At 43.7% G+C, this 12,551-nt stretch overlaps 2 protein-coding genes across 2 annotated transcripts; one reads left to right on the top strand and one right to left on the bottom strand.

Moving 5' to 3' along the window:
- The first annotated feature begins 2,452 nt into the window (after positions 1-2,452).
- LOC136487922 (UDP-glycosyltransferase 89B2-like) lies at positions 2,453-3,223 on the top strand. The gene has a single exon (XM_066485010.1). It carries the CDS (start codon positions 2,453-2,455, stop codon positions 3,221-3,223), a length of 771 nt encoding a protein of 256 aa, XP_066341107.1.
- Positions 3,224-4,257: 1,034 nt separating this feature from the next.
- Positions 4,258-11,600, bottom strand: LOC136487573 (transcription factor WRKY45-2-like). The gene is made up of 4 exons (XM_066484697.1): positions 11,468-11,600; positions 7,101-7,463; positions 6,880-6,984; positions 4,258-4,899 (listed from the first exon to the last, which is right to left on the bottom strand). Exons 2-4 carry the CDS (start codon positions 7,307-7,309, stop codon positions 4,410-4,412), a joined length of 804 nt encoding a protein of 267 aa, XP_066340794.1. The 5' UTR covers positions 7,310-7,463; positions 11,468-11,600; the 3' UTR covers positions 4,258-4,409.
- Between the last annotated feature and the right edge of the window lie 951 nt (positions 11,601-12,551).

The raw sequence follows: 12,551 nt of genomic DNA, 5'->3' as shown, positions 1-12,551 counted from the left end.
AATATTCATATTTATGACTTTAAATTAATTTATTATAAAAATATATTTTATAATTAATCTGATGGTAATTATTTGGTATCATAAACGTAGATATTTTTTTTATCTATAATTGATCAAACTTAAGATACTAAAACGTGATACTGTGCTAGAATTGTATTCTTTTATGGACGGAGGTAGTACCAATTGAGTATGGCGGTATCTGTTCCATTTTAGGTTTTGCATGTAGTACTGCCACCGTTCCAGCAACAGTACAGAAGCAACAAAATTGAAAAAGAAAAGAGAAAATTAGTTTCTTGGCCTAAAGAAAGTTGTGCTTAGTTTTTTGGCCTTTTTTCCTTCGAACTTGTCTATTCGGCCCTAAAATGAATTTTGTTTAGTTTCTCGACCCTTCTATTAAATTGATGGTCTAACAGTGTTAACTTGTATGCGAAATGACTCTTTTACCCCTTGCGCCCAAGGCAACGGTCCTCTACTTATACGCAAAATAACTTGTACGAGAAAATTATTTTTATATATATTTGCACATGACTCTACTATAGGCAGCCTGCTGAAAATATTTTTTCAAGTATGAAATCATTATATTTGCACAATATATATAAAAAAACTAATGATTCTTTGCTTGAAAAAACATTATACCCTATTTTCGGAATTTTTTTATAATAGGCAGCCTCAAAGGTCTGTATATCTCTATTGTAGGCGGCTGGACTGTTGCCTTCGGCGCTTGAGGTAAAAGAGTCATTTCGTGTACAAGTTAGCACTGTTAGACCATCAAACTAACGGAAAGTGCCAATGAACTAAATAAAATTCGTTTTAGGGCCAAATAGGCAAGTTCAAGAGAAAAATGGCTAAGAAACTAAGCACAACTTATTTTTAGGGTCAAGAAACTAATTTTCTCAAAAAAGAAAGAAAGAAAGAAGAGAACCCATCTTACGCCCAGACCACCATAGCTCCGCATGTCACTGGATGATAGCCCACAGCGCTACAGCCCAAACGCGCAGCCTGAGCCCACGTGCTTGCATGGGCAGGCCCAACACCACAGCCAGTGACGGTCTATGAACTCTGAAGTCAACATCCTACACGAAATGGTTCTTCAGGCCCACTAAATATGAACGAACTTCTCCAGGTCCATGGACCCTGGGTCAACTGTAATAAATTCAATTCAGTTAAGGTTGCCAATATTTTGCCTCCAATACTGACCTTTTTTTCAGAGAAGAAAGGGAGCAGGGACTGATCCAGAAAAAATATCTAGGGGGGCTTTTTCAACATCCAGACAACATCCATGGCAAAATTCCTCTCAAGTTGTTTCTTCTCTAGGTCCGGCGGCCGTAGGGGGGGCTAGAGCCCCGCCCGCCCCACCGTTGGATCCGTCCCTGCACAAAACCAGCTTATTTCTAAAATTGCATGCATGCATCTGAAGGAAAACAAAAACAAAAAAGAGGCGTATAAAACCTTCAGCCTCTTCGAGAGTATATAGCAGAATGACAATGCAAATATGCTGTCCTTGTTTAGAGATTATTACCATTATGGAGTGAGAGTGATAGTCGATAGAGCATCCGATCCTGAGCACCTTTCACCGTGAAAATTTTATGCGTTAGCAACTACTTTGTGCATGGAGAGAAAAAAAAAGAGAATACTTGCAAACAATCATGTTTGAATCCGCAACCCAGAACTATTTCTTGCCCATGCAACCTAGCTCAGCCTAATCGATATCTAGTGGTAGTTTAGGGCTACTCTTTAATTACTTCATCCGTTTACCAACTTTCTTGCTTCATAATCTTAACTAATTGATCACTTTGATGTTTTTTTGGTCGATCCAATGATCGAAAAAACCTTCCAACTGCACCTTATCACTACCTCCGAGAATGATGTGTTACTAGGTAGACACATGCCCTTTATTTACTGGAATAGTTTGTCTATATTTAATATTGAAGACAAAAAGAAATTTTTAGTACACCTTTTTTTTTCACAAATGCCACTAAGTCCTCCGTGTGTAACCTGAACTCAATAACTCATATGAGTTAGAACACTAGCGTCTAGTCATGGTACGAAGGCTGATTTCGCGAAGTGACGAAATGGAGTTCGACTCCAAGACATATACCCTGTTCGCTGGTTGGTGCTGATGCTGGTTTAGGCTGGCTGGTGCTGGTTTTTTTAAGAGAAAAACACTGTTGGCTGGTTGAATAAGCCTGGCTGAAACCAACAAGCGAACAGGGTGATTGGAATAGACCACATTTATTGAAAATCTCATAGCTGTAATTATCTACGAGTAGATGACCATGCAACAAATTATACGTCTCATTGCAACATATAGATATGTTCATTAGTTTTTTTTCTCGATCACGCAGCGTATTTGCACTAAGATAGAGAAAAAAATTTAATTTTTATTAGTTTGATATAATAAAGAGAAATTTGAGCCCCTTATTTCAGTTGCAAATCGTCTCTTCTAACGATAATGGACCGGGGAATCTCCGACATGAAAGGACAGCACCGACACAGACGTCGGACGGGCATCACATTCGCCCTCGCCCTCCCTGCCTCCCACTCCGGCAGGAGATTAGAGTGCGACAGTACGTACGTTGCCATGGCCACGCCTGCCGACTCTTCTGCGGCGCCGCAAGTCCTGGTCGTCCCGTGCCCGGCGCAAGGCCACATGCTGGCGCTCCTCGACCTCACCGGCCTCCTCGCGTCCCGGGGCCTCCGCCTGACCGTCGTCGCCACGCCCGCCACCGCGCCACAGCTCGCGCCGCTCCTGTCCGCGCACCCCGACGGCGCCGTCCGCGCGCTCACGCCCCCGTTCTCTTCCCACCACGCCCTGCCCGCGGGCGTCGAGAGCGCCAAGCACCTGCCCCCGGCGCTCATCGTCGCCTTCGCGGACCTCCGCGGCCCGCTCCTCTCCTGGGCCCGCGCGCGTGCGGACGGTCCCGACCGCGTGGTCGCCGTGCTCTCCGACTTCTTCTGCGGCTGGACGCAGCCGCTGGCGGCCGAGCTCGGCGTCCCGCGGGTGGTGTTCTCGCCGGGCGCGGTGTGCGGCACCGCCGTGCTGCAGTCGCTGTTCCGCCGGATGCCCCGCCGCGAGGACGAGCGCGACGACGACAGCCCCAGCGCCTTACCCGACCTCCCGGGCGCGCCGGCGTTCCCGTGGCGGCAGATGTCGTCGCTGTATCGGACCGGACGTTCCGGCAGGGCGACGACGTCTCCGAGAGCCCGCTGGCGTGGCCGATGACCGCCGACCATTCGTGAACGCGCGGCTGCTCGTGGACGAGCTCGGCGCGGCCATGCCCGTGAGCTGGGGCAGGCTCAACGCGGCGCCCGGTGGCGCCGCGGACGAGGTCGCGCGGGTGCTCGACGACGCGGTGAACGGCCGGCGGTGGGCTGAGGTGGCCAGTTGGGTGAGGGAGCTCGCGGACGAGGTGGCAGCGGCGGTGCGCCCAGCCAGCGACTCGGGGGCGCGAGCTGGAGGAGCTGGCGCGGGAGTTCGGCTGCGAGCAAGGCAGCACACGTTTCTGCTGATTTGTTGTGAGAGAAAAACATTGTTTCAGCTGAAAAAAAACAAACTAAAAAAAGGATCCAGGCCGTAGATGGTTTTGCCTTCGTCTCAAGTGCGCTCGTAATTCGTGTTGCAATAAGGTCACTGGAGCCATACTCTAGTCTCATTTCTCCACTTCAACTTTGGACGAATTTGGATTTTCGAATATGAACTGAACAAGATCCACCAGGTATAAACTAGACTGTATTTTCTTTTGATAGAGAAACAGAAACCAACCTGCTTCTAAAATTGTAGAAAACATCTTAATAAAACTGTGACTGTATAGAATCTGTAACCTTCAGCATTTCAGTAGTAGCAGACTGAACATGGCCAATAATCTGCTGCCAGGAATCCGAGACATACTAGTATCAGTCTCTAAACAAACAAATGGAGCTATCTCAACTGTCAAGCGCCCATTCTGTACGTATCATTCATGTAAAAAAGGGTAGACCCACTGCCGGAGGCTCCCACATGAGTGAGGTCTGGGGAAGAAAAAAACCGAGGCAAGCCTTCTCCCGCAAAATCTACGGAGAGGCTGCTTCGAACCCACAACCTGGTGACTCAGTCTGACAGCTCTCACCATTGCACCAGGCCTGCTCTTCGTACGTATCATTTATGTACTACCAGATAATAAAGAAACCCCAATAGTCCAAATACCATTCTTCACATCATTCAAGCACAAAAACATGGCTTGAATCCAAATGCAAAGAAGTAAGCAGCAGGCAATCATCTCTCTATGCAATGCAGATCAGTATATTGGGCCCCGGCCTGTGTAGTTCAGGCTTCAGGCCCGGGACAGCAATATCGCCGCCAACTCAAGATACAAACTCCACTTGCCACTCCAAGAGGCAGACAATGCTGCTGCTTCCATTCCTGAAGTTCATCACAAGAAATGGAAGTACTCGATGCACCTGGACTGACCGATTGGCAACAGCGTCCTTGACAGAGCGCTGTTGCTGCTGGACGAAGGGCTTGGCTGCGCAGAGTCATCAACCTCCATCTTAGCAGGACCGTTACTTGTGGGAGATGGTACACCGCCTGTCCACTGGAACTGGTGTGCGTAGGCGCTCCTGTCAGGCTGTTGGTTAGCGCTGTAAGAGTGCACGATCGGCGACCGTGGTGTGGTTGGGGATGTCAGGAATGAGGGCTGTTCAGAGGCGGCATGCTGGCTGAAGCAGATTGACACCGCCTTCTTCGAAGATGACTGCGACGCTATGTCTCTAGCGCTTCCTAAGGCGCTTGAGCTGGTGCTGCAGGTGTGATGGTTGAAGTAAGTGACAGAGAACAATGGTGGGTCGCTGGTGTCCTTCTGCTGGACTTGCTTCGTCGCGGGGCACTTCATGTCGTTCTTGTAGGTGCATCTGTAATAGAACCTGAAAATAGGATGACATGTAAGAAAAGTTCATTCCAAAAGGGAAGAGAAGAATTATTTGCGAAAATACTAAATGCAGTTTAAATACTTTAAACGAAAAGTTCAGTCATATGTAAGAGAATACTCTGTTCCATCCTTTTTACGTTTTGAGATCAGTACTTGCATGTCTTCCACTAATAATATAACAAGAGGACATCACAAAGTCACAGGAAGGGACTTTGAGTTGAGCTGCTTTGCGTCAAAATGAAATTTCTCAGTTTTTCACTAATTCTCTATTAGAGCGGTTGGAACTTAGTTAGACCACCGACAGTTAGTGAGTAAAACACACGGTCCTATTAAATTTCCTCTCAGAAGGTTGAATAACACCTTTTTAAAGATTTCTTTAGACTTTAGTGTACCAACTTGTCTTATTCTTCTTAACAATTCTGGAACGACTCTGCAATAACATCCATATGTCAAAGGTCTACTTACCTTTAACTCAGTAAGTGGGTGAGTATTTTGGAAAATAAAGATGCATCATGTCCTTCCCCCCTCTGTCAACATTCAGTCTACCTAAATTAGGTGGAACACCATCTACAAACACTTTTGAGGCCTCTTCATCTACTGCGTCCACTGCCTTTTAGAAAATAAACATTAGCTCCCCATCAATTAACATGCTCTTGATGGGCTAACAATATATATGGGGGTCTGCACCGCATTCCAATCGCTTTCTAAAAATGCAGAAAAAGGACTGCCAGAGACTGTCGGCATGGATACTACTAATAGCTGAAGACTTGAGTTGGACAACATGCACGCTAAACAAATGAGGCAACTTTTAGTATGCTAGTGAAGTATTAGATTTCAAACGAGTTGCAAATGACAGGTACTAAAGGTGGCCAACTTGTGAACTGTATATTCACATATAAGAAGTGTTAAGAGGAAGGAAGTCTGAAGTAACACTTTACGAGTTCTTTATGTGCCTAGTTGAGTTGTCAGTTAGGAAAGAGATTTCCACTTTGAATGTTCTTTTTCCAGTAGTCACGACATAAAAGACTTTTCTATTTCACAAGCATTTGTTATTATTTCAATCATTCAAGGGTACGGCGACACCTGTCCACCGACAATTCCACCAGAGAGCGACTAGTAGACAATCACACAATTTGATATGTCCGTCTCCCCTGATATTCAAACGTTAGTCGCACTAAGCGGCAATGTGATTTGGGGCGGAAAATAAAAAGTATTTGGCCCACAAACTAAACATACAAAGACTATATATTGACCAGAAGCAAGAGATTTGTTTCTTTTTGCGGACAACGTATAGTAGCAACATTAGATTGAATTTAGATATGTGGAAATTGGAGCTTAGATGAACATGTCTGCAACCGCTACCCACTGTCAGTTTCAGATTTGTTCTCCACTCACTCAGACCGCTGAACCACCTATGGTATTCGATACTCCTGTGCGAGCAGGGATTTTGGTGAATTGCAATTTTCTTAAGCTAGCGGTCTAGCACAAGACAAGATGAATGAGAGACGTAAAATACACAACAGGCATATATATGATCCTCTTCCAGTTCCATGTGGCATCAGGAGGTAAACAATCCATACTGAAAAGGTCAAGATGTGTGCCTGCCCACAAAACTACTGCAACCGGCAAACACGCTTCATTTAAGATAAAAATTATACTAACACTAGACTAGAGATAGGAAGTACGCGCAGTTCATCTTTACTTATACTACTACACTAGAAGCCAGGATAGCATATATAAAGAAACTAAAAATGAGGAATTATTGCAGTCAAAACAAGGCAAGAACTTGTCCTTAAATAAATTCTGAAGAGTTGAGGTAACCACCCCCAGTGGAACCAGCAACAGGTCTCATAAACACACTCCAGATCTGGTAATAAGAACTAAATTGACCATCCGCGATACATAACAGGAACAAAAGACGCTAATTTGAGGGAACACTGTAGGGCAAGAGGGGCTATGGGTAAACGGAACGAACCTGGGGAAGTTGGAGTTGGAGAGCTTCTTCTCGCCGTACTTCCTCCACTGGTGCCCGTCGTCGTACGGCGCGTACGTGTCCGAGGTCCAGGTGCGCTCATCTTTCCTGCCGATTTTGATATTTTTTTTTAAGAACAGGCGCACACACACCGTGAGACTGAAACTCGCGGCGCAAATTTCGCGGCGGGGGGCAAGGAGGAATCGACCGAGGACGCTGCGTACCTGATCCTCTGCTGGGTCCTGGCGGCGGCAGCCCTGCTGGAGCCCAGGTCGCAGGGGTAAGGAGGAACCGAGTCCAGAGCCATGGTGAGGAGGACGGCGGAGGCGAGAGGGAGGACCGGAGGAGGCGTTTCTTGAGCTCGGCGGCCTGCGCTTGGATGTTGGTGGTGGTGCTGGAGACGACGTTTCTGACCACCTTTATTTATAGGCATTAAACAACGACGGTGCAGGAGCAGAGTATTCTTTCATTTCAACGTTAATTAACACGCGTCGCTTAACGCCGCTTCCACTCTTCTCGTCTTCATCAAACATCAATTATTTTCTTTTTTTTTCTCCTTCGAAAATACTAATACCCTTTCTGCAGCCCTGAAATAAAAAATAACAGCCAGGAGCTATCTATAGTATCTTTTCAACGATAGACAGAAAACTTATAAAAAAACAATAGACAGCAATTTTTTTTATATACAAAAGATATGTTTTTAATAATACAAAAGAAGAAGCAAACCTTGTTACATAACAACTACTTCTCTATTTCTAATAAAACAATGAAAAACAAACAACACATACAAATCAGAGACAGAGCAGCAAAATTGTCCAAGGATTGAGAGCGAGAATACTATATGAAATTTCCCGAATAATAAAACTTCTGATGTGTGTCTGCCTTGTTATTATTTAATTTTATATATCTCCAGATCATGTCATTACAGTAGTTTCAGAAATAATTTTAGTAGCTGTAATGAGTAACGGAGAGACCTGACGGAGTGAGGCTGCTGGTATTATCAAAGAGCCGGCCACATCTGAATGACTGTTATTAAAAAAAATCTGAAGGACTGAACGCCATTAACAATACAAATCCATGTTCAGTGCAGGAGGACAGCTAGCTCTGCATTTCTTTACATTTCTGAAGACTCAGCTTGGTCTTACATTACTTGTTAAATAAAATAAAAAGCAGGCACAGCCTCACTACAAAATCTTGGGTTTGGTGGATGAATCTCCACCGCCACAGGCTAGCATAAATAAATTAAAGACCTCATTACATATATTTAATACTGCATCGCTTTGAACAAACTTTCACCAAGTAGTCTTTTTCAAAGCAAGTCCCAAGAGGAGAGAAGCCCAAAAAGAAAAGAAAAATATGTCATCCTGTCGACGGCTCCTCATTGAGCTGTATTATTAGTTACCATAATGCTAATATAATGACCTTATGGGCAGAAGACAAATGCGCTAGCTAGGAATAGTTGAAAATGACATGTTTTAAATATGTCTTTCCTGCTTTTGGCTCCGTTCGCGTGTTTTTAAACCCGGCTTGATCTGCTTCTTTTTTTTATCCGAAACAGTACTTTTCTGTCACAAATTCCTTCAGATTCATCCAGATTCCTCCAAAATTCCTCCAATCGAACAGAGCCTTTGCATAATGATGATAAAATTGAAAGCACTTAACTAGTTGCAAGGTGCTTTCTACACTCTTCGGAAATCAGATACAGAATTCCTAAAGGCTGAAGCAAAATAGCACTAGCAGTGGAGCAGTGTGTGTTTTTCACTTCTCCAATCCACAAAATTCATTTTATTGTAGCTTGTAATTCGCTTACTATCAATTGTCACTTGTTCATGGGCAATTAATCTCCATCTGAACATTTTTTTTAACCTAAATCTCCATCTGAACATGACACTGACAACAAAATTACTAATCTAAAAAGACTGCTGCTTAGTTGCTATGGATTCTATGTGATTAAAAAGTTAAATATATATTTTTCGTTCAAAAAAATTAATATATTTCTTCTCAAAAATTGGATAATATCCTGCTAACATTCCAGAAGCTAAATACTAAATACCGAGTTACCAATGAGCCCATATCAATGAAAACCACTTGTCCTTTTTAATAAGATAAGATTGCATCATACCAATATTTTAGCCATTGAGATCGTGGCTATCGAAGTAGCCGCATCATCTCACGCATTATTTTGTTGCGGAATTAGGAGAGATAGTGGACTTTCTGGTGACACATTCAAGCAGTCAAGCTTAGTTTATTTGCTTCAAACACATCCACGTACAAACAAACAGCTCATCCACCCAACCATTCTTTATTTTTTAATTGTGGAATGAAGAAGAAGACGGTTGCGTTATTCAATTACCAAACTGTTGCAAAAAGAATTATATTTGTAGTGCAGTAGTACCTAGTCCCAATCAAGATTGAGGGGAGGTCCAAATGGACCCCTCCATGTTTCAAATATTACATTGTCTTAAAAAAACACACATATATATATAGTATTGTGTCAGTTCCAAAAATGTCCACCCTCCCTAAAAAAAATTGATTTCCCCAAATATGAGTGGTTTCATCTCAAGTGACAAATACTTGGAAGAGGAGAGGACAGAGAACAATAGGGATATAATTCTCTACTCTGCAAAATACCCTTTAATTTGCATTTAAATTTATTATCTGCATCCAAATATAGAAAAAAAGTGACAAATACTAGATATGTAAAAACAGACCATTTACACAAGTAGCACTTGAAGCCACCTTTCAGGAATGGGTACTACATCTACATGAAGCGCAAAACTAACTTGATCTAACAATGGCTTCTAATTTCTATTATTTCTTGAGCACACCCAGGTGATGGGTCATAAACAATGGGGCAGATGCAGTGGAACTTGTGAGCAGCACCTAATTGAATAATCAGAGAGAGCCTGTTGGAGGAAAACAAAGACGACCTAGTGATCCGCTATCTAAAAAGTGGACGCTGATACAAGGTGCTTCCATGTGCTGTTGCGCTGTTTTCGTGCAAATCGCTCCATCTTAATCGATCCGCGTGAGAATCTCTCTAATTATATTATTGTAAACAGTTTTCTTTCTGTTGTTAATAACTCATATGATGAGAGCGCGGTGGGATGTTTCCTGGAAGCTATGCTATGCTATCATCTCTTCAGGGGGACCTGAGATAGAAATTGAACAGTGCTGTCGTCTTCTGACAGCTGATCTGTGTTGCATGCCAAGCTTAGCTTTCTTCCATGTTGTAAAAGTTAGAGTAATAAATAAATAAAGTCCCTACATTCTAAATAAAAAAAATCAAACAATCTAGAGTTTGATTTGACTAGTTTTATAGAAAATAGTATATAAGTTTATTGTAAAATATATTTTATAGTTAATCTAGTAAAACTTATTGCCATCATAAATATTACTAATTTTAAATATAAGATAAAAAATTAGAATTGTTTGACCCATTAGGAAGTGATTTTTTTAATAAAGAGAATCTACAATATATAGTCGAAGAAGATATTATTCGTCTTGGACCCAATTAAATCAACTCCTTTCCCAATACAAAATAGCCTCAGAAACATCGATTTTAACCTTTTTGCTTTACATACAGAAGGTCTGTTGAATCTCACTCGGCTCAAGAAAAGAATTGTTCTCAAAGACGATAAAACACGGCAGGCACTTAAGTAATATTTATTTGATAATAATGCCACCACCCCATGTGTAGGAATCAAGTATATAGTTGATCTGGGGAGAAAAAAAATCGAAATGAGATGTTGAGTTGGTTTAGGATTCCTATTGTTAATTAGCAGTCCATGCATCAGCTTAGCTACTAGCAGTGTCATGTTGTAAAGCAAGAGGAAGCTGCTTAGGGACACGGCAATCTTCACAAAAGTCAGTCTCTGCTGCTGCTGCTACTAGTATTATTCTAATTTATCTAGCAGGCTGCTGCTGCCCAGCAATATTTTATTTATATAATTATATGTGCAGGCTTGTGGCTGCAACGAGATAGTAGAAAATCACGTACCTATTGGCTTCGGTGTCGTCGGTGAAAGGGAGATAGGTATGCGCCAGGAGTCAGGACTCAGACATGTCTCGTTTGGCAGAGAGCATCAAATTCTCATAAAATCTTTTCATATCCGAATTCTCCTTGAAATGTTTCTCAGGTGATGCATGGTTATTCTCCATCAGTTTGTAAAAAAAAAATTGGTAAGGATTTTGGATTTGGATTGTGAAGAAAAAGAAGAAGATGATGATGAATTAGAACAGGTGGGACACCCTTTTCGGTGATTCTACCTAGTAGTGCTAAGAACAAGAATCGTTTTATTAGGTGATTCAAGGTAAAACCTTTCACGTTTTTAGGGTGCTTTTGGCAAAGATTCTGGAGAATCACATGAGAATCCTAAACTTCTATTGCAAATCTAAACTAGAGGTGAGTGAGTGGCAAATCAAATGGATCGAGATTAACACAAACAAGCACATGAAAAACCACGCCAACCTACCGAAATTAGAGTATGCAGTAAAAAGGAGTCCTCCAAATGAACCAATGTAATTTTTTCCCCTGAAAGTGCAGTGAACCAATGTAATAATATGAAGTAAACAGGCGCATTGGAATTACCGTCTGCCAGCCGCCGGAAAGCCATCCGTCGGATTCGATCGGACGTACGGGCGAAACCGAGAAGACTCGCCCACGCCCAGTCCGCCACCGGTTCCGGCTCCAGCCGGCCGTCGGAGTTGGTCGATCGTCACGGGAGAGAGAGATACCGCCGACGCTGGTCGGGTCGCCGGCCGGAGCCGGGGAAGGAGGACGGGACTGTGCAGTACACTGGAGAAGAGGGGACGCCGTGCTTGGTGGGCCTTCGGTTAGGCCCGGCTCCGTCTGCGGGCAACCACCGTTTGTTCAGCTTGGGCCGGATGAGTCACGCTAGTCTAGTGGGCCTCATTTGTGGTCGGCCTTTCGGGCCGTCAGGGCTTTCTATGGGCCTCATTTGATTCATCCACGGTGCAGCACCTGCGCAATGCGCACGGGGCCTTGCCTAATTACGTTTTCAGCCTAGCCCAGCCTCATTCATCTCTCGCTCTGCTTCCTCAGTGACGGCGGCCGCGGCTTCGTCGTCGCTGATCACCCTGCTGGGACTGTGACTGCGACTTGGGGTAGCTGCAGGTCACCTCTCCCTCCGTCCCTCTCTGTCTCCGTTTCTCTCTGTCTCTCGGGGGAGCGAAAATTCTAGTAGGTTTCGGCGGATTTCGGTTTGGGTTTTCCTGCCAAACCGTGGGCAGTTCAGAGTCTCCGGAAACCGAATCGATTGGTCGTCATGGTCGTCGTTTCACTCGTTGCAGACCTAGAGTAGACGCGAGCACAAAACACGGCACTCCGATCTATCGGCACGTGTATATGTATAGCCAGATATTTATTTCTTCCGTTCTGTCGTCTGTGGTTGCAAGGTTCAGTTTGGGTACAGCTCAATTCAATTCAGCATCATCTCTGCACCCCGTTCGGATGGTATGGTTCTAGAGAAATTTTAGAGGAATTTATGAGAAAAAACACTGTTCCGAATAAAAAAAAAAGCAGATCAAGCCAAAGGGCACGCGAACGGGGCCAAACTGAACAAAGTTAAGCAGTCAGGTGGGAATACAACCGTCCCGATTGCTAGTTAGGCTGCATTAGGTATTTGCCTAACAAGCAGTTTTCCAGTTTTTTT

This window comes from Miscanthus floridulus, chromosome 10 (assembly GCF_019320115.1).
Source record: "Miscanthus floridulus cultivar M001 chromosome 10, ASM1932011v1, whole genome shotgun sequence".
Taxonomy (NCBI): Eukaryota; Viridiplantae; Streptophyta; class Magnoliopsida; order Poales; family Poaceae; genus Miscanthus; species Miscanthus floridulus.
The sequence above is the reverse complement of the archived record's forward strand: the minus strand, read 5'-3'. Positions and strand labels throughout refer to the sequence as shown.